Source organism: Portunus trituberculatus, chromosome 28, assembly GCF_017591435.1.
Source record: "Portunus trituberculatus isolate SZX2019 chromosome 28, ASM1759143v1, whole genome shotgun sequence".
NCBI classification, from domain to species: domain Eukaryota; kingdom Metazoa; phylum Arthropoda; class Malacostraca; order Decapoda; family Portunidae; genus Portunus; species Portunus trituberculatus.
The window spans coordinates 12741056-12762591 of record NC_059282.1 but is presented as its reverse complement, the minus strand read 5'-3'; the positions used below and the strand labels follow the sequence as shown (position 1 = coordinate 12762591).

Below are 21536 nucleotides of genomic sequence, written 5' to 3'. Positions count from 1 at the left end.
CTCTTGGTGACATGGCAGTAATGTTAGGTTAATGAGGAGACATGACAGTCACTTTAACAGTGTAGTGGTGTGATGATGTGATGTGATGATGAGGGTGATGGTAGAGGTCTAAACAACACTCCGTTTTAGCTTGAACTTTCTTGCAGCTTGAAAATGTCCATAAGGAGGTAATCTTGATTAAATTTCAGAGACAAGACCTGGCTATACATTCCACTCCAGAAAGAACACAGCCCTCCCATTCCCTGTATTGTGAAAGGGTGAGGCAAAGGATTGGCAACCACTGTCTCCATATTCCTGTCCAGTACTGGCACACGTGACACACCAGAGGTGAGATCAGGTAATTTTTCAGAACACATCTCTAAACAGTTTAATCAAAAGTTAGCGCAAAACTGATCACCATTTGTCTTACCATGAGCATAAGTAATCCTTAAAATGCTCCAGCTGATATTTATTAATGGTGATTTTTTTTCTCCCTAACAGATGTGATTATGAAAGTGACTGTGGGGTTTGTAAACATACTGTGTGGGGGACATCCTGTGGGATCTGTGGGCTGAGAGAGAGAGAGAGAGAGAGAGAGAGAGAGAGAGAGAGAGAGAGAGAGAGAGAGAGAGAGAGAGAGAGAGAGAGAGAGAGAGAGAGAGAGAGAGAGAGAGAGAGAGAGAGAGAGAGAGAGAGGGGGGCAGCCTTCAGATGAAAAATACAAAGCTCAGTTGTTGCAGGATTTAATGGATATGTTGCCATTGTTTCTATTCCCTGGCAACTGAGGTGAATTGAATCAAATGGTGATGATAAATCCATTCTCTCCTGCAAAGTTTTGATGCTTTCTGTATTCCACTTGACACAGTGCTACCTCTTTGCTGCTTTTCAATGACCCTCCCAAATGCTGAAAATGATGTGTCTCTTAGTGGTGTGGAAGGTGTGGTGTTGAGTGCAAGGTGAAGGTGAGGTGAGGTGAGGATCAGCCATGAAGCAGGTGTGGTGAGCCTAGTGCTGCTGCTGTTGCTGCTGCTGCTGCTGCTGGTGGTGGAAGCTCTAATATGAGTGGTGAGGTGTGTTTAGACAGTGAGTGCACGTTAGTAGGGAGGTTAGACTGAAGATTAAGCCTGACTTGGTAACACTACATCCACACACTGGATGCAGCAACTCAGTACATATGACAATGGATATCAGTTATATGGTTGAGTCTAAATGGTGAGTGAAGCTTGTGTTTGATGTCACAGAAACTGACTCCATAATCATATGTGCTTATCACACAAGTTCCATCAGAGAAGTTTCATTTGTACTCAAACACAAGTGCAGGAATATTTAGGCAACTTCTCTGAACTGTGCATTTGGTGCAAAACATGAATTGTGATTCCTTAACTTTCCTTCATCACTAAACTCTTCAAATCACTTCTATAGAAATGTGCTGACTAAATGAAAGCTGTTTACTTACAGGAACAGTGACCTGGCAATGAATTACTTGACTCTTTAGCCATGTTAACTACGGGAGCTTGACTTGGCAATGAATTAATTGTTAGATCATCTACTCCCAAAATATGGTTTCAGTAAGCACTACCCAGCAGCATCCACCACTGCACCACAGTTTCTAGTCAAGCCAAGGCCCCAGAGAGAGGCTGCACTGCTCACCTCTGCCTGTAACTCAGCCACTTTGTCCTGCAGCCGAGGCACCTGGTCACTCTCGCTGCCACCCACTCGGGACACCTCGCCCTCAGTCACCAGCTCCTGATTCTGAAGGCAGGACACAGAGTAAGTGATGTTAATGATATGAATAGCAGAGCCTACTTCGACATAAGTGTTGTTCAAACAGCGCCTAAATTTTGCCTAATGTCATATTGCACTCTTGCTTTACCTTGAATTCCAAAGACGAGATTTTCTGTGTTAATTCAGCTAAGCTTTGTGACTTCTCAGCCTCCCGAATTCGTGCCAGCATTTTCTCCTCCTTCATCTGAAATAAGAGCAAGAATTAATGAGGAACTTAAAATTCACTGTGCTCATTTGTCTCATCTTCTATCTTACTCATTAACAAAAAAAAGAGGCTACACAAAATTCAACCTTCTACTTGGTAACAGCCATACCACTGCCAGGCAACACTGACTCAAATGGGAGGCCAGTATTTAGAAACACATGACTCACTCACCACAACTATTTTTCTTGACCACAGAGACAATTAACCAGTTTCTCCTGTTAATAATGTAGATATTTTGTTAATCTCTCACACTCTTGAAAACAATGTAACTTCAACTATAGAGCCACCTTTTCAAAGTAGTGGAGGTGGAATACTGAGTTAAATAAACATGCAAGAGGTTGGTGCACTTGCCTGGCTCTCAAGATCAGTATACTTTCGTTTATGGTCACCCAGCTGGGACTGCATGGTGCGGATGTTTGCTTCAGCTGCATCCAGAGCCTCCTGTAGCCTCTTGTTCTCCTCTTCTTGACGCTTCATCTGGTTAGTGGACACCTGCACAGCTGTCTCCAGCTCCATCACCTGTGGGAGGAAGGGGACTTGCTACACTCTTGCAATCCAACAATACTTGCTCTTCAATGTGGCAGTCGAATAGCTACTTTTTAACATGAATTACTTTATGAGAGAGAGAGAGAGAGAGAGAGAGAGAGAGAGAGAGAGAGAGAGAGAGAGAGAGAGAGAGAGAGAGAGAGAGAGAGAGAGAGAGATGGGTATTATTAATGTCTAAACAATAGGCATTATCGAAGTTCTCCACTCCAGACAGCCTCCTACCTTGAGCCTGGCCTCCTTGAGCTCAGCCACAGCAGCTGTCTCATGCAGCTTGGTGGTCATGAGCTCCTCCTCCAGCTTGGCTGCCTCACTGGATCGGTCCCAGAACAGACCAAGCTTCTTGCTGGGGGTGCTGGTCACGTCAGGCTTGGCTGCCTCACTCTTCTCCCCGTGCTGGTCCTGAGTGGCGTGGTGGATTGTTAGTGCTTGCCTCTATCAAGAACTACACCCTTCTGGATCAATATTACTTTATTCCATGTATTTTTTTCTACCGAGAAAAGCAACATTTGTACCTAAAGACAACTATTCCTATATCTTGGTTGCTTTTGCTAATTCAATGAGTTGGAGTTTACCTAATTCAGTACACAGTCATGCAGGACACACTGTTTGAGCTGCACTGACCTGCACATGTTTGGTCCACAGCTGTGTCAGTTCCTGCACGCGATGCCTCAGGTCCTTGAGGGCCAGGTTGGCCTCAGCCTCCCGGAGCCGCACAGCGATGAGCTCCTCCTGCAGGTGAGCCACCGAGTGGTCTGGAGTGGCCTCCCTCATCTTCTTCTGCTCCTCCTCCAGCTCCTGGATTCTTGCCCTCAGGTCACGTATGGTGGCCTCCGCCTCGGCTGTCTTTAGCCTCACCTGTTGGCAGTGTTGGGTCACACCAAGGAAAGCTTCACACTACTCAACATAACAGAAGCACTTATTCAATGCCTCCTTATCACACCACTTGTCCGGCACCATTTATCATCTCCTTTGAAGAGCTAAAATCACCACCACCAATGGCCTCACCTGGACTAGTTCTTCCTGCAGACACTTGACCAACTCTTCTTTCTGCACCAGCTCCTCCTCCTTGACCATCAGCTCAGCCAAGGATGACTCTCTTGAGGAGCAGTTCTGTGACAGGTGTGATTAGTTCATTAGTCCATGAATTGACTCAGATTACTGCTCTTGAAAATAATGTGTTAATGAATTCTGCCCTCTACTGTCACAGACTAGAGATTCTGCCTCACCTCCTCAATCATTCCTGTCAGCTTGCGTATCTTATCCCTGGCAGTGAGCAGTTGCTCCATCGTCTCTCCATCATGCTGTCGCAGTGCTGCCAACTCGCGCTGTAGGAGCGGAAAGTAAGGGAGAGGTTACGGTGAGGGAATGAACAAGCAAGCACGTCTCTGAATCAGCAATACAAAAGTGTGTGGAAGCTGCTCACTTATTTGATATGAATCACTGTTTTGCTTCAAACTAACGTGTCCTCACCTTGATGGCAAAGTTGTGTTCTGCCTCCTCTGCCCGGGACACCTGGCCACGGATGAGTCGGTCGGCCAGGGCAGATGACTCCGCCTCCAGACAGTCTATTCTCTGGCGCAGGAGTCGGTTCTCTGTCCGCATTCTCTGTGTGGGGAGGTGGGTTTTTTATTGCATGAAATCAGCACACTTAAAGAAACCTATTTTCATCTCTACAAGACTGGAGGGTGGATGTGTAAATAATAAAAAGTGCAATACAACACAACAATACGGCATTTATTAACATTCATAGAGCCATAATATTTTGCTGTCCCCTTCCACCAGGCGCTGACAGGGCCAAGAGTGTGAATGACGTGTGTGTGAGTGCGTGGCATCTTGCCTGTGTCACCTTATGAGGGACTGGTGGCTTGGTAGTAGACAAGAGTAATACTTACCTTGAGTTCTACCAACTCCTCCTGTTCTTTGGTTTTCATAGCAGTGTACTCCTTCTCCAGCTTCTTCATCTTCTTCGGGTTGTAGCGTAAGGAATAAGCAAGAGAGAAGTAGCACTCGGGGTCCGCCTCAAACTTCGCTGGAAGGTCTCGTTGAAAGTACTGACCAGAAGAAAAATTGTTCAATGAAAGAACTGAAGAGGAGGTGGAAATTTATGAAAATACTATGAAAAGCAGTGAAAGGATTACATTCCAACACACACTACACTGAGGAGCATTGCCACCCCACCTTGAGCATTCCCTCCATGTCCATACTGAACAGCTCTTCCTTGCCCAGAGTGAGGCAAGCCAGTGCTATCCTGAAGATGACCTCCACACCGTCTACCAAGAAGCAGTCCATCATGCGGCAGGCCAGTGGCTGCTGCAGCGTGGTGGAGAACAGTGTCAGGAACCACGACGACGCGTACCTGTCAGACAAGACAGTGTGAGCCGGTGGAGGGTTGAGGCAGCAGAGGAATGAGACACAGTAATGGTATATATTCCTAACTAAACATGTACAGGTTATTCACCACAGAGTGATTTACATGCCTTTTTTTTGTTTAACTTAACTAATGAAAACTTAAAAATCTTCAAACATACATAACCTTAAAAAATGTGTAAATACATTTGACAAAAAACATATCTGCATGAAGTACTTTAATAACCTAATGTGCACAGCCAGCCAACCAAACATCTAGCTAGCCAGTCACCCACCACAGCCAGACTTTCATCCAACCTATCCAGCCAGCCAGCCAGGCACTCACATGGAGGTGTGGAAGCTCTGGGAGGTGAAGTGAGCATGGAGGTCTGGGAGGTGTTCCTGAATGAGGCACTCCAGCTGGTACATGCACAGGCCCAGCTCAGCCATGGAGGGTTTGAACATCTCCCGCATCCTGTAGTCCTGCATCAGCTTCACCAGCACTGCAAATGCTTCCTCCTCTGGCATCTGGCACAGAGAGGAGTTCAATTACATGAGTATAATGAAAACTGCAAGAAGCCATCAGACCTCAAGGTGGCAGTCCCTGTGGATTAGAATGCTTTAATCTCCATGGCCAAAAAGACACCTATACCTTGAACTGAATACTTCTTCATTGTTTCCTCCTCTGGCATCTGGTACAGCGAGGATTTGGGTCAGAAAACTTTGATCTCCATGACCAGGCAGACACATCTATCTTGAGTTGAGTACCTCTTTATTGCTGCATATTGCTCACTGACAATGCTAAGGAGTAATAATCCATATGGTGAGAGAGAGCTGTCCTTCCCCTTTCTCTCTCACACACACACACACACACACACACACACACACACACACACACACACACACACACACACACACACACACAAAGAGCAAGAAATGAATATGTGTTGATTAGAAGAGAAGAAAGAAACAAGAAAAGGATATAATTGATAAATGTAAAGACCAACCAAGGCTTTTTTACAGACATGTGAACAACAACATCAAAAATAGAGAAAGTATTGAAAGTTTAGAAGTAAATGGAGTTTGCAGTGAGGATCCCAGGGAAATGGCAGAGGCTATGAATGGATGCTTTCGGAAGGTATTCACAAAGGAGACTGCTTTTGACAAGCCACTGGTAATGGAACAGAAAGGGATTATGAAGGAGTTTCAAGTAACTGTGGAGGAGATCAAGAATATGATGGGGAGTTTAGAAGTGAGAAAAGCTGTGGGACCTGATGGGGTATCAGGATGGATTTTAAGAGAATGCAGGAGCAACTGGCAGAAAAAGTTTGTGAAGTAATTGATGCCTCATTAAGGGAAGGTGTAGTGCCCCAAGACTGGAAAAGAGCTAACATTGTCCCAATTTATAAATCAGGTAACAAGAGAGACCCATTGAACTATAGACCAGTGTCACTTACAAGTGTGGTAGCTAAGATGTGTGAGAGGGTGGTGAAGAATAGATGGACAGACTTCTTGGAGAAAATGACATACTTTGTGAGTGTCAATTTGGTTTTAGAAAAGGGCGTTCATGCACGACAAACCTGATATGTTACTATTCGAGGGTGATAGATGTAATACAGGAAAGAGATGGTTGGGCTGATGGAATATATCTGGATTTAAAAAAGGCCTTTGATAAGGTACCACACCGGAGACTGATCTGGAAACTTGAAATGGTAGGAGGAGTGCATGGCAGTTTACTAAAATGGATGGAAGACTTTTGGTAGGAAGAGAAATGAGAACAATAATTAAGGACAGACCATCAGAATGGGGCTTGGTGGAGAGTGGAGTTCCACAGGGATCAGTGTTGGCACCAGTAATGTTTGCGGTCTACATAAATGACATGGTGGATGGGGTGTCCAGTTATGTGAGCCTATTTGCAGACGATGCAAAATTGTTAAGAAAAGTGAGATGTGACAAAGATTGCGAACTACTCCAGGAAGACTTGGACAGAATATGGAAATGGAGCTGTACATGGCAAATGGAGTTCAACACGACAAAATGCAAGAAATTAGAGTTTGGCAAGAGTGAAAGAAGAATCAGGAGTATGTACAAGATAGGAAATGAAGACATAAAACCAGTCATGAAGAAAAAGACCTTGGGGTGACAATTACCAATGACCTATCGCCAGAGAGACATATAAACAAAATAATTGGAGAAGTATTGAACTTATTGAGGAACATAAGAGTGGCGTTCAGATATTTAGATGAAGAAATGATGAAGAAAATAATTACTGCAATGATAAGACCGAGGCTTGAATATGCAACAATACAGTGGGCTCCGAACTTAAAGAAACACATAAGGAAACTAGAGAAAGTACAGAGGGCTGCAACAAAAATGGTGCCTGACTTAAGAGATTTGACTTATGAAGACAGACTGAACAGAATGCAACTTCCGACCCTGGAAAACAGAAGAGAAAGGGGAGACCTGATAGCAATATACAGAGTGATGATTGGCATGGAAAAATGGATAGGGAAGATCTGTGTATGTGGAATGAAAGAATGTCGAGAGGGCATGGGAAAAAACTAAAAATGGCCACTTATAGGAGAGATGTGAAAAAATATAGCTTCCCTCATAGAAGGGTGGAAGCATGGAATAGTTTAGACGTGGAAGTGGTCAACGCAAGGAATATTCATGATTTTAAGAAAAAGCTGGACATTAGTAGATATGGAGACGGGACAGTACGAGCATAGCTCCTTTCCCGTATGTTACAATTAGGTAAATACAATTAGGTAAACACACACACACACACACACACACACACACACACACACACACACACACACACACACACACACACACACGGTAGCTCAGTGGTTAGAGCGCTGGCTTCACAAGCCAGAGGACCGGGGTTTGATTCCCCGACTGGGTGGAGATATTTGGGTGTGTCTCCTTTCACGTGTAGCCCCTGTTTACCAAGCAGTGAGTAGGTACGGGATGTAAATCTGTAAATCGAGGAGTTGTGACCTTGTTGTCCCGGTGTGTGGTGTGTGCCTGGTCTCAGGCCTATCCGAAGATTGGAAATAAGGAGCTCTGAGCTCGTTCTGTAGGGTAACGTCTGGCTGTCTCGTCAGAGACTGCAGCAGATCAAACAGTGAAACACACAGGTCATCAGTCCATCTAATACCCAGAAGAGCCTTCATACTTTAAATGCAGGACAAATTATCATTGAAACAATCACCTCACGCTGTCCTTCCTCCACCAATCATACTATCAAACCGGTCTTTCCTTTGTACTCTTAAACACAGATCATATCACCACAGAAACATGTCACTCACACTGCCTTTCCAGCACCACTCAACCTCCACCCTGAGAGGAGCACCGTCTTACCTGCATAAGCAACAGGCCCACGATGAAGGCCGATCCCTGACAGTAGCCCACCTCACGGTCATGCAGGGAGTACGCCTTCATCACGTTGAACAGACTCTCCTGCCCCAGCCCATCCTTCTCCTTGAAAAAGTCATGCTCGGGGTAGGTCCGGGCCATGTCCCTCCGGATCACCTGACAGACAAACATAAATCACATGTCTGGCTGTTGCATGCTGTGGTGGGGCATTATACATTGCTGGCACATGTTCACTGGATGTTCCTTTGCCTAAGCCTTTGAGAAAATAAATAGAATAGACACAAATGAATGCTATTTGAACTTGCAATGGTAAACCTTTAAAAAGAAAGAAAATAAAAATATAATCCATTCCTGGCACATGCTCACTGGTTGCTCCCTGTAAGCTCCTTTACCTAAGCCTTTGAAAAATAACAAAATAGCTACATACAGAAATTAATAGTTTCAAAAGATGACGCGTTAAACAGTGAAACAAACATTTCCACCTAACTGTCAATCAAAATGAGAATGAGAAACCTTTAAAAAAAACAAAGTAAAACGATGAATATTTCTATGAGCACCTCACCTTCTCACATGCAGAGGTGGTTCGCAGGTATTCGGCATAGTTGGCCTTCTCAGGGGAGTTGTGGGCAGAGCACAGGAGCTGCCAGGTGATGCCCCGGAAGTGGTGTGGGATGCCCTTCCTCACCAGCTCCTGTGGGAAATGGGATGTGTGTGAGTAAACAGGACCAAGGCAGCGGCAGGATCAGTACCAGTGGTGACAATCATACCAACACCATAAATTCTACACTATGAGCTTTAAGTGTGAATGAGTCATGAAGAGAACCATATACAGTGTGTACCAGAGATACTTCCCATATTATTCAATCAGTTGTGCTTTAAAATGTAGGAAGATTTCTGCCACATCCTGTAGAACTTTAACCAAATTTAAATGGAAAAAACAGCACCAAATTTAACTAGTTATATTAAGAAGGAATATACAAAATGAGGAAATGACAGGTAAATGAAAGGAGATAACAAAATAACATAATATTGACAAGGAACATCACAGAGTAGCAACACCTGGACATGACAAAAGGAGAATAAAGAAGAATAACACCAAATACATCAATAACCAGAAACATAAGAATCACCACTAATAAAGAATATGAATAAAGAGCAAAACATCAATAAAAAAAAAAACCCACTAAGCAATTCAATAGAAAAAACAATAAAGTAAACTGCTCAAAACACCAAATACAACAGAAACCAACACCAACCTTGAGCTGGGTACTTTTCCTCTTATTCCATGTCTCCCAGTCATTCACCAGGCGGCCCCACAGTCCCCATAGGTCCTCCTCAGGGTCCTGCAGCTGAGAGCCACCGGTTGAGCCAGCCCCAGACGACCCACTGGAGCCTCCTGAAGCCACTGAGATCTGCAGGGGAGACAGGAATTAGAAGTTAAAGAGGAGTAGTGATTAAAATGGGGGTGGATGGGAGATGACTAGGGGAAGGAAAAGTAAGGAAGAGAGTAGCACTGAAGGAAGAATAAGGAAAGGAGGAATGACAAACCAAATGAGAATAATTAAGATAGTAATGATTAAGATGGTGGTGAAGGGAAGAGGGAAGGAAAAAAAAAGAATAGAGAAGGAATGACAGAAATAGAATGAAAATAAGGAAGATAGAAATGATTAAAATGGTGGTGGAAGGGAGAGAAGGAAAGGAAAAAAAAAAAAGGAATGATAGAATGAATAATGAAGAAACAAACAATAAGGAAAAGAAGACATGAAGAGAAACAGGACAAGAAAAGGGAAAGGGTAATGAAAGAAGGAATATAATAAGGAAGAAAGAAGGAATGAAAAAAGAAATAGGGAAAAGAATAACAAACAGAACACAAATATGGAAGAGAATAAAAAGAAATGAAAATAAAAACAGACAAGAAAAATAGAAAGAGGAATGAAGGAAAAAACCTAAGGACTGAGAAGGGAGAAAAGAAATAAGAAGATACGAAAAAAAGAACAAGAAAAAAACAGGTCAAGAACCAAAAAAAAAAAGGAGAATGAAGATGGATGAAGGAAAAAAATATAAGCACTGAGGAAGAAAATAAAAACGAAAATATGAAAAAAAAAAAAAAAAAGAAAAAGAAAGAAGAAACCAGTCAAATATAAAAAAAAGGATGAAGATGGATGAAGGATGAGACAAAGGAAGGAAGGAAACAGAAGAAAGAGGATAAGGGCAAGAAGACCCTTTGAACACCTTCCAGAGGACACAGAAAGAGGATCAGTGAGGAAGTTAAGAGTATCAAGTTAAACTGAGACAGATCAATGTGGCTTCTAAACTCCTGCAGATGGGAGGAAGAAGAAGAAGAAGGAGAAATGTTTGATTGATCTTTGTGGTTTAAGCAGAATTCCAGCAAAGGAAAATTAGGAGAGTCAAGGGATGTTAAAGGGATGATAGAGTCTACGAGTATCAGAATCTCAATCCCTTCTGTACCATGATGCATTCCCATATTCATTCTGCTTATTATGTAGTGATTTTATACAGATTCAGAAACTCCTGAAACTCCTGTGTGGGACTTAATAGTGAAGACCGTGGCCATTACTTTTCTGACTTTCATAGACTCTTCCTAGCATCAACAGAATGGTCTAATCATACACAAATCTCAAGGTAAAAATGTGTCCCAGTATTGAAGGGGTTAAATGTGCGTAGATGTATTTTTGGATTAGTTAGGTCAATAGAATTTTTAAACAGTTATGTAAGAGCATAATGCAATTCTTTTTTAAGTTGCATTACCCTCTTAGAGAAATTTAAAAGTGGTAGTTATTAAAGTAAATTTCTAGAACAAGGCTACAGTAAGGCACTATAACCCCAACAAGCCTAGGAACATGTGGGAAGGCGTGGTTTTCGGATGTAAAGGCTAAATGACGAAATCTTGTAAAAAACACACCCTAAATCATTAACAGGCTATGTATGTGATTTATAGACAAATCATCAATAAATTTCAGCTCCCATATCCATAAATCTAGCCGGGGGACAGTCTCGGCAACCCCGCTCAATGATCTAGCCTAGCACAGGGGTAACATTCCCGAGGCTGCAGAATGTGATGGTGTAATTCTGAAACAATTGACACATTTAAGTGTGCCTTCTATATATATGTATTTTGTAAGAGTTTAATCAATTTTAAAGTTATGTAAGAGTCAAATGTAAATTATTTATTTTTTTCATATCGGGTATTATTGCAGTATTAACCAATACACCACCAACACACACACACACACACATTCTCACGGTCTAGATCACACTTCTATGAACTTTCTAACCCCACTATACCCTATCGGAAATTAATAATAAGTAAGGTAAGGTTAGGTTAGGTTTTCCAGGAGGTTCCCAAGCTTGTTAGACATAAGGAAAAATAAATATAAGATAAGGTATATTGGCTGAAACTGAAAATTTACCCCATATTGTATACGAAACTATTAAAAAGTACTATTATTATTATCATTGTCACTCCATCTCTCCGTGAACTCCGGCAAAACAAGTCATTACTATCAGCAAAACATTAAATTACACCATGAAAGAAAAAGTTATCCTCGACAAACTTTTAATGTAAAAAGATTCCTTGAAGTTAGTTTAATTCCCCAGTTTAATATAACCAGCCACACACAGCACCACCGCCAGGGACACTGTTCATGTGTGTGTTCCTTTGAGTGTCACTGCTGCTCGGAATGTCAGTCCCGCCTCTGACATTACCGTCTGCTCCATCACATTCACAGTCTTCCTGCTCGCGTGTTATGTTGCCCCGCCTCACCTGTCTTCTGCTTCCTTTTCACACTCAGTAATCACTGAAGCTTCATTCACTAACTTATGGTGTACGTACACACACACACACACACACACACACACACACAAAATAAGTAATAAAGAAATGAAAACACTGCATAGTGAAACTCTCCCTTCATGTTGCTTCTTGATACATACTCTGAAACATTTCTATGCCGCACCTCCAGAACTTTCAGAAGGTTCTAGAAGCGGGTGTTCTCACGGCTCAGATGACATATTAACAACACTCACAAATCTATTAACAGGAGACACTTTCCTCAGAAGCCAGCAAATCGTCGCTGTGGCCTTTGAGAAATCATCACTGTAAGAGTCAGAGCGCGAAGCGTTTCAGAGTACCTACGAACCATGGTTCATGAACACTCGGGTCGTGACGTCACGGCACGTGTTTCATTCTGATTGGTGAATCTGGCTTCTATTCAATTGTAGTGATACTGGTCTAAAAAAAAAAAAAAAAAAAAAAAAAAAAAAAAAAAAAAAAAGTTATTAAATTCCTCTTAATTTAATTATAACGTATGTTTACTGAAAGTGGAAGGCTAATAGAAATACTTGCGATAAAATACAAGAGGCATTTGTTCCGTTCACGTGGGAGGAAATACATAAATGAATAATTAAAAGGAGATAAACAAAATAATAAAATAAAATCCCTTCATTAAAGATAACAGAGATTCATATTAAATAAATGGTGGTAGTAGTAGTAGTAGTAGTAGTAGTAGTAGTAGTAGTAGTAGTAGTAGTAGTAGTAGTAGTAGTAGTAGTGATAGTAGTAGCAATGATATAACCTAATGAGAGAGAGAGAGAGAGAGAGAGAGAGAGAGAGAGAGAGAGAGAGACCCACCTGTGATGTGTCAGAGGACTTCCTGGAGTGGCCGGCGCCCTGGCCTGACCCCAGGGAGTTGAGAGACTTGGAGTCCGTCTCGATCAACCTGGCGAAGAGAGAGACAGGCTGAGCACACACACACACACACACACACACACACACACACACGGACAGAAAGACTATCAATTATAAATATAAAGACTATTAATAACAAATATATTGAGGTATCACGACTGCAGCAATATTTAATTAATCGTGAAGTGGAAAGTGTTCATTTGTTATAACAGAATATTTGTTGTATTGTGTGTGTGTGTGTGTGTGTCGCAGGTTTGATGGTAAACGCGTGATCGGTGTATGGACTAGGCCTTGTGTAAAGATGTAACTTTTCACAAACAAACAAACACAAACACACACGCACGCACACTCCTGCTCAAGGAGGACACTTGACTGGCCGCTCATCAGGAAAAACCTTCACACCTGAGCAGGACACGAACCTCAGCCCGCCAAGTGACAGGACAGGACTTTACCACTGAGCTGTGTGTGTGTGTGTGTGTGTGTGTGACACAGAGGGACGCGCCGCACCAGTTCTTGCCCCACACCAGCACCTCGGCGATGAAGCTGCGTCGCCGCTCCCCGCCCCCTGAGGCGCCCTGCTCCTCGCCACTCTTCCTGCGGCAGTCCTCCCTGGGGGAACTGAGCAGCACCGTGGGCGTGGTGAGAAAGGTGGGGGAGGGCAGGTCACTCAGCCCTGAGGCTACCACCTGGGACAGCGAACGTCCTGGCCGGGGCCGCGACGCGTAGCCGCCGGAAACCCCAAAGGCATCATCGTCGTCACTGGCGTCCATCGCGCCGCCGCAGCGGCCGCCGCGGGCCTCGCGCTGGGGCAGGATGTGGCCGCCGTGCCGGGAACACACGAACCTCCACAAGTACTACCATGGATGAACGCGGCGCCACGGAGTACGAGTTAGGCGCGCGCGGGGCAGGCACTAAGGAGGCCGCGGGCGGGCAGCACCACGACCCGCCGCAGGCCTCGTCCCCAGGCCCATTCCTCGCCGCGCCGCGCCGCGCCACCTCAAGTACCCAGTCTTCTTCTTTCCTCTTTTTCAATTGGCGAACGTCGCGCAGCCCACCTGTGCCTCCTTGTGGCGGGGGGAAGGGCAGGGTGAGCAACACACTTGCTCAAGTAAACACCGGCGCCGCCACTTGTCTCGGGTTATACCGCCGCAATGCCGCGGCCAGCAGCCACGTCACGGCACACGCTGCTGCCTCTTCATGCCAGTCACGCCGCGCCGTGAGGTCATTTGCAACACGTCACTTCCTCTCACACCTCCCACACACCTCCAGCATCCGTGGCAGTGAGGGCGCCGCGCCGCGCCACGCTGTGCAGGACGTCAACACGCAGACAACACGGCGGCACCCACGATTAAGGAGGGAGGGGGGGAGGCAGTGAAGGGGGAGGTCAAGTTACTGCTATGGCCCGTGTCACGCTCCTCCCCTCCCTCGTCCCCAGCCACCCATCAAGGCCACTAACCCCGCCAGCCTCCCTCCGCATCCCCTCACCATCACCCCCACCTGAACTTTCCGCCAGCCAGCCAGCCAGCCGGTAACAGGCCTCTGATGACCCTCTCAGCGAGCACCTCTCACTCACCCTCCCTCACCCTCCGATACTCGCTAACTTTGCCCATCCCAACTTTAAATGCCCGCGGGGTGGGCGCAACCTTTAGCCGGCGTGAGCTACGAGGCTGATGGGGCCCCGGGAGGTAGACTGCCCATCTGACGCCACCTTAATGCCCATCCTTTATCCCTACTCCCTCGCTCCTCCCTGCCCACAAGCACACACCGTCACCAACACCCCAACTCTATCTCCCTCCCCCTCCCCCTCTCTCTCGGGGTCTGGAAGTGGCAGCCAATGGTCTAGTCCCCCTTCAAGTCAGGTTGTGTGAAGTTGGCCAACTGGGAAAAACATTTAGCATTTCATTTGAAGGTGATATGCTCTCGCTCGCTCTCTCTCTCTCTCTCTCTCTCTCTCTCTCTCTCTTAAGTGGCCGGTGCTCTCACTCTCTCTCCCTGCGCCCGCTGCCTCTCTCCCTCTGTATCGTGTTCCTCGCTGGTGTAAATATCCTTCAGGTTACTGCCACGGTTCCTACAATGCCTCCTTCATGCCTTGCTTCAAATTACTCCTCCTCCTCCTCCTCCTCCTTCCGCCTACCTCCATACACAGCTGGTCTCTCGTCCCATCCCCTTCCTCCTCCTCCTCCTTCTCCTCCTCCTCCTCTTCCTTCAGTTATTCCATTCTCAAAGACACGTGCTGAGGAAGGAAGAGGAAGAGGAGGATATCATAGCAAAAGGAAGATTACAGGAGAAAGGGAGGATGGTAAAGGAGAAGGAGAAGGAGGAAGAGGAGGAGAAATGTAATGGTAAAAATACACAATGGAGAAGGAGAAAAGAAGGGTAATAAAGATGGAGTTAGAAGAGAAAGAGAAGGAGGAAGAAGAAGAGGAGGAAGAGGAAGAGGAGGAGGAGGAGGAGGAGGAGGAGGAGGAGGAGGAGGAGGTACAGTATGATGATGATGGCAAGGGTAGAGAAGAGGAGAAAGATAAATATGAAAAGGAGGAGGAGGAGGAGGAGGAGGAGGAGGAGGAGGAGGAGGAGGAGGATAAACTGTAATACTCAAGGTGCATATGAGGAAAAGAAATGTATATAATAAAAATACAAGTGTTATGAACGATGCTTGGATAAAAGATGATGAAAGACAATATGATGAGGAGGAAAGGGAAGATTGCCCAGGAGGAGGAGGAGAAGGAGGAGGAGGAGGAGGAGGAGGAAGGTCAATTAGGTCACTTTTCTTATCCGAATCGTCAGTATTAATCTCAGAGGTGATAATATTAAGTGGTTCCTCTATGTGACTACTACTACTATTACTACTACTACTACTACTACTACTACTACTATTTATGCTCGTTATAACCTTCATGAATAGTCTTGGTTTAATATGAAGTTCAGTCTTATTTGTATTTTTCATTTATTAACTATTTTTCAATCATATCCCATCAGTCTACTACTACTACTACTACTACTATTTTTACTACTATTTTCATTATATTTCTTTTCACTCTATCTTCTTCATAGTTTGTTAGTCTGTCTGTCTGCCCGTCTACAACAACAATAACTACTACTACTACTACTACTACTACTACTACTACTACTACTATCCAAATCAACACACTATCCTCCAAATCAATTCAGTTTCTCTCCCTTTCATTCCTTTTCCGCTTGTCTATCTGTCTGTCTGTCTGCCTGTTTGTCTGTCTGCCTGCCCGTTTGTCACACCCACGAAGTCTAAAATCACACCAAATTTGGGCAGTAGGAGTCTGGCGTGTCATAAAAGGTCAGCAGAAGTCAGGCGAGGAGGTCAAGAGGTCAGTGATCGGGTGCTGCTAAGGGTCAAGCTGTCCTTTAAATGGTGTGGCGTAATAAAATGTTATGCCACAAGTTAGGAGCAGAGAGAGAGAGAGAGAGAGAGAGAGAGAGAGAGAGAGAGAGAGAGGATTTGAGTCTTTACGTGTTTTTATTTCATTTTTCATTTACATATCCATTATTACCTAGTTTAATTCTCTCATTGCTGTTTTATTCACTTCCTTCATTCATTTTTCATAGCGGAGTTTAAATCTTTCATTACTCAATTTACATATGCACTCATTTACTTATTCATTTATCATCGTTCAAATATTTCATCACACTTACTTATCAATTTATCTATTCACTTCATTCACTTGTTTATTCATGAAGAGGAACTTATCAAACATTTCACGGCATTCAATCATTCATTCTTTCACTGATCTATTCATTCACCATCGAATTACCCTCATTTGCTTATCCATTCACGTAACTACTTATTTATTCAATCTTTATTCAGCTTATCAACACAAATGGCACACTGTGGATAGTTTAAGAGAACGATCTTAACACGCTACACTCGCTCATCACAAACCTCAAGTTATAAAAGTCGTGTTTTGGTGGATTCTTCTCTCTTTGCTGATGATCGCAACCACAGAATCACAAACACTCTTAAAATCCTACAAATTCTCACAAAGATAAGCCAAGTTTCCATGGATTCACTGTTTTTACTAATAATCGCACCCATAGAATCACAAAAAGCACTCTTAATCCCTTCAGTACCAGGACGTGCTTTCATATTCATTCTATTACTATTTGGGGACTTTAAACAGCTTCAGAAACTTGTGTGGGGATTAAAATAGTGAAGACTCTGGCCATTAATCTTCTGACCTCCACAGACCCTTCCTAATGTCATTAAAATCATTTAATCAAACCAAAACTCAAGGTAAAAAGTGCATTCCAGTACTGAAGGGGTTAAAATCCTACAAATTGTCGAGTTATAAATATGATTCAAGTTTTCATGTTTTTTTTTTTTCTTAAATGATGATCGCAACCTCTCAATCATAAAAAGAAAAAAAAAAAACACTTAAAATCCTGCACACTTTCGAGAACAGCCAGTACTAAAGGGGTTAAAATTCTTAAAATCCTAAAAATTCTGGAGTTATAAAGATGATGAGTCAAGTTTTCATGGATTCTTTTGTCTTTACTGTTGATTGCTATCTCTCAATCAGAAAAAAAAAAAAACTTAAAATCCTGCACACTTTCGAGTTATAAAGATAATAGCCAGTACTGAAGGGGTTAAAATCCTACCAAATTCTCGAGTTATAAAGATGATGAGGCAAGTTTTCATGGATTTTTTGTCTTTACTGATGATTGCTATCTCTCAATCAGAAAATAATAAATAAATAAAATCCTGCACATTTTCAATTCATAAAGATAAGAAGTCAAGTTTTTATGATTTTTTTTTTCTCTGCTGGCGATCGTACAACAGAATCACAACTATACACAAAATCCTGCACCTTCCACTGGCGACTCTCAATATTGATGACTAACCAGAATACGAGAAACAACAAGGAAGATTTCAAGGTGATTCTCAAGATTTGTATTTACTTATCAATTTATTTATTTATCTTAAGGATGGGCGTCAGAAAATGGACTTTTTTTTTTATCAAATTTTTTTCTTTATTAGGGTGGGTGTCACATCAGTCTTTTCTCTTTTCATTTATTTATTTTTCTTTTCTTTCTCCCCTCTTTTTATATATATATATTTTTTTTTTCCCCAGGAGTTCTGCTAAATTGAAAAAAAAAAAAAAATGTAAGAACTTTCAATACACTTTTTTTTGGAGGGAACGGCATCTTAACTGTCTTTTCCTCTCTTTTTTTTTATCATTTAATGAAGAAATAGTGAAGCTTTCAAGGCACTTATCATGATTTTGAATATACACCAGGATAATTTTCTCTATGAGGTGGGTGGCGTCTTCAGTGTCTTTGTTATTTTTCGTTTTCTATTTTTTTCCCCCAGTTGGTTGGGACACGAGAGAGTGGGTAAATGAAAGAAACAAATAATAAAATAAAATAAAAAAATAAAAGAGAGGAAGGTGTCAAGACACTTACCACAACTCTAGCTTTTGGGACTGTCTTCTTTGTAATTATGCTTTCTTTACTCCTATTAACTAACTCTTCACTTATACGTTTTGATACATTTACTTTTATTTATCTATTTTACATTCATTTCATTCATTTACTCTCTCTCTCTCTCTCTTGCTGTCCTTTTGTTGCCCTTGGCCAGCGAGTCTTACGTAAAACATGAACAAGAACTGTCGAAATGTCAATAACAAACAGAAAGTTAAGCTGGTTCATAAATGTTAAAAGAGGAGCCGCCGTGAACCATGCGTGCTTTGGGATCCGAGGGGTCTCCAAGCGCACGGGTTCGAATCCTGTCCACGGTCCGAGTGTAGGTTGGGCTTCCTCACTCGGGACAACGGTTTCCTAACGGATGGGCTTTGAGATAGGAGGTACCCCAAAAAGTATCCCCTCTGGCCCCTAAATTCCCGTGAAAAGCCCACATGGTATAAATAAATGAAAAAAAAAAAAGCAAAATACACGACAGATTTCCATCCAGGTATTCTGAAATGTGTGTTCTCTCCTCATGGCTGTTTTGAAAGGCAGGGACGTGATCAGGCGTGCTCTCAACTGTGTTTTGTTTTCCCCCACTCATGCAGAAACAGCGTTCAAACTTTATGATATATTTTTTCCTTTCACTCAAGTAGAAATTGTGTTAAAATCTAGTGTTCTTTTAGTTTTTTTTTTTTCTATTGATGCTGAAATGATTTAAAAATTTCTCATAGGAGGTTTTCTTTACATCTTTGTCTTCACTGATCAGCCAGAAATTGTTAAACTTTCACTATATTCGTACAATCATAAAGTTAAAAACATCCACAACCAACTTTCCTTACAGTCCGTCTTAAAGTAGGCATTATTTTTCTGGTTTTTATTTATTTATCTACTGGTTTATTGCATTTATCTTTCGTATTGTATATTTGTCTAAAGTTTTATCTTTTTTTTTTTACCCCTTCAGTACCATGACGCGTTTCCATATTCATTCTGTTCATTATTTATTGATCTTATACAGTCCCAGAACCTTGTGTGGGGGATAAAAATAGTGAAGACTGTGGCCATTAATCTTCTGACCACCATAGACCCTCCCTAATGTAAGTAAAATGGTCTAATCGTAAAGAAATCTCAAGGAAAAAATGTGTCCCAGTACTGAATTCAATCTACTATTTTTTTCTTTCATAGTATTAGCTTTTCTAGCCTCTGACATCACCACCCAACTGTACACTAATGCTGGCAGAATGTACGATGTTCTTTCAGTAACTTAGTACGGTTTTTCTTCAGTCGTTCTCTCTCTCTCTCTCTCTCTCTCTCTCTCTCTCTCTCTCTCTCCAAGAAAGACAATAGAGAAAGGCATAAGTTAATGTAAAATAAAGGAAGAAGAAGAAGAAGAAGAAGAAGAAGAAGAAGAAGAAGAAGAAGAAGAAGAAGAAGAAGAAGAAGAAGAAGAAGAAGAAGAAGAAGAAGAAGAAGAAGAAGAAGAAGAAGAAGAAGAAGAGAAAGAGGAAGAGGAAGAAGAAGAAGAAGAAGAAGAAGAAGAAGAAGAAGAAGGAGAAGGAGAAGGAGGAGGAGGAGGAGGAGAACAAAAACAAGAACAGGAAGACAAAGTGGTGATGATAAAAAATATGAAAAAGACGAGGAAGATGAGAAAGAAAAGAACAAGAACATGAAGAACAAAGAACAGATAAAAGAAAAAAAAGGAAAGAAAAACAAAATAGAAAAAAAAAAAGAAAGAAAACCAAGAACTAGAACAAGAAGAGAAGAACAAGATCAACATCAACAACAACATCAACAACAACACCAGCCCAGTTCTCAAGTGGTGCTCGTCTCTCACGCCTATTCCCTCATCACCACCACCACAATCACCACCACTTCTCTCTCCTCTCTCCTCTCTCCTTCCCTCCCACCCACACACGCGCCGTTGGGTAACCTCTCTCTCTCTCTCTCTCTCTCTCTCTCTCTCTCTCTCTCTCTCTCTCACTTGACGGGGAATCTTCCAGTTATATTTTCCTTCTTTTATTTTTGTGAAGGACGGAGAGAGAGAGAGAGAGAGAGAGAGAGAGAGAGAGAGAGAGAGAGAGAGAGAGAGAGAGAGAGAGAGAGAGAGGATGATGCCATACATTCAGCTAAGGATCCAAGAGGCACTCCCTTCCTCCTCCTCCTCCTCCTCCTTGGTGACGTCAATACCTTACGAGTATTTGAACCTTGACCTTAGTTTCTCGTAGCGGCGAGGACGACCCTTGCCCATCAATCCTTTACTTAACTAATCCTTTACCCTGCCATGCCACCCCCTTACCCAATCACACCATACTCCTGCCCACTCTTACCCACTCTTGCCCATTCTTTGTGTTCATTCCCCGCCACCTCTTCTACCTTACCCAGTCATTGCCCACTCTTACCTACCCCATACCAATTCTTTGTGTTCATTCTCCGCCATCTCTTCTATTTTAGCTAGTCATTGCCCACTCTTGCCCATCATTTGTGTTCACTTCCACCATCTCTTCAATCTTACAAGGCTACAAGAGGGAATAGAAGTGATTAAATAAGGAAATGGAGAAAATAACAAAGGATAGAGGTAAAAGGATGATGAAAATGAGGGAGAGAAAGATGTATGGAGGGAGAAGGATGAAAGGAGAAAGAAAAGGATAAGACAAAGAAGAAATGTAAAGAAGAGAAGGATGTAAGGAGAGAAAGATTAAATGAGGAAGGAAATGAGAAGAATAACACGGGACAGAGGTGAAAGGATGGTGAAATGAGGAGGGAGAGAAAGGTGTAAGGAAAAAGGGATAAATGGAATAAAAAAAGATAAGACAAAGAAGGGAAGTAGAAAAGAGAAGGGAGTAAGGAGAGAAAGGACAAATTAGAAATGAGAAAAGAAACAATGGATAGAGTAAAAAGAAAGATGAAATGAGGAGGGAGAGAAAAGAAAATAAGGAGACAGAAAGAAAACAAAGAAGAAATACAAGGAGATAAGAAGGATGTAGGAAGAGAAAGGATAAATGATGAAGGAAATGAGAATAGAAACAAGGGATAGAGTAAAAAAAAATGTTGAAATGAGTAGACAAAAAGGAATAAGGAAAGAGAAAGAAGAGAAGGAATGTAGGGAAGCGAAGGATGTAAGGAGGATTATGAAAGGAGAGTGGAGGAATG

At 42.6% G+C, this 21536-nt stretch overlaps 1 protein-coding gene and 1 long non-coding RNA gene across 13 annotated transcripts in view; one reads left to right on the top strand and one right to left on the bottom strand.

Annotated features, from left to right (window-relative positions):
• Nucleotides 1–21536, bottom strand: part of LOC123510015 (ecotropic viral integration site 5 ortholog-like) — a 115166-nt gene that overhangs the window by 3966 nt on the left and 89664 nt on the right. For 9 of the 11 annotated variants that reach the window (XM_045264700.1, XM_045264701.1, XM_045264702.1 and 6 more), the window contains 15 exons: nt 12894–12981; nt 9499–9654; nt 8805–8933; nt 8228–8398; nt 5208–5389; nt 4694–4871; nt 4408–4566; nt 3986–4120; nt 3742–3840; nt 3521–3625; nt 3137–3370; nt 2738–2914; nt 2321–2488; nt 1853–1948; nt 1630–1731 (listed from right to left, as the gene is read on the bottom strand). In XM_045264700.1, the coding sequence (XP_045120635.1) occupies nt 1630–1731; nt 1853–1948; nt 2321–2488; nt 2738–2914; nt 3137–3370; nt 3521–3625; nt 3742–3840; nt 3986–4120; nt 4408–4566; nt 4694–4871; nt 5208–5389; nt 8228–8398; nt 8805–8933; nt 9499–9654; nt 12894–12981 (2179 nt within the window). Of the gene's footprint in view, nt 1–1629; nt 1732–1852; nt 1949–2320; nt 2489–2737; nt 2915–3136; nt 3371–3520; nt 3626–3741; nt 3841–3985; nt 4121–4407; nt 4567–4693; nt 4872–5207; nt 5390–8227; nt 8399–8804; nt 8934–9498; nt 9655–12893; nt 12982–13457; nt 14392–21536 lie in introns of those variants that run through there. The other 2 variants (XM_045264704.1, XM_045264703.1) reach the window with 2 other exon arrangements.
• Nucleotides 193–1636, top strand: LOC123510017. Of its 2 annotated transcripts, none has more exons than XR_006676353.1 (3): nt 193–327; nt 481–1049; nt 1438–1636. It is a non-coding gene; the product is annotated as an uncharacterized LOC123510017 (long non-coding RNA). The 2 variants fall into 2 exon arrangements; XR_006676354.1 differs by having other exon boundaries at nt 205–337.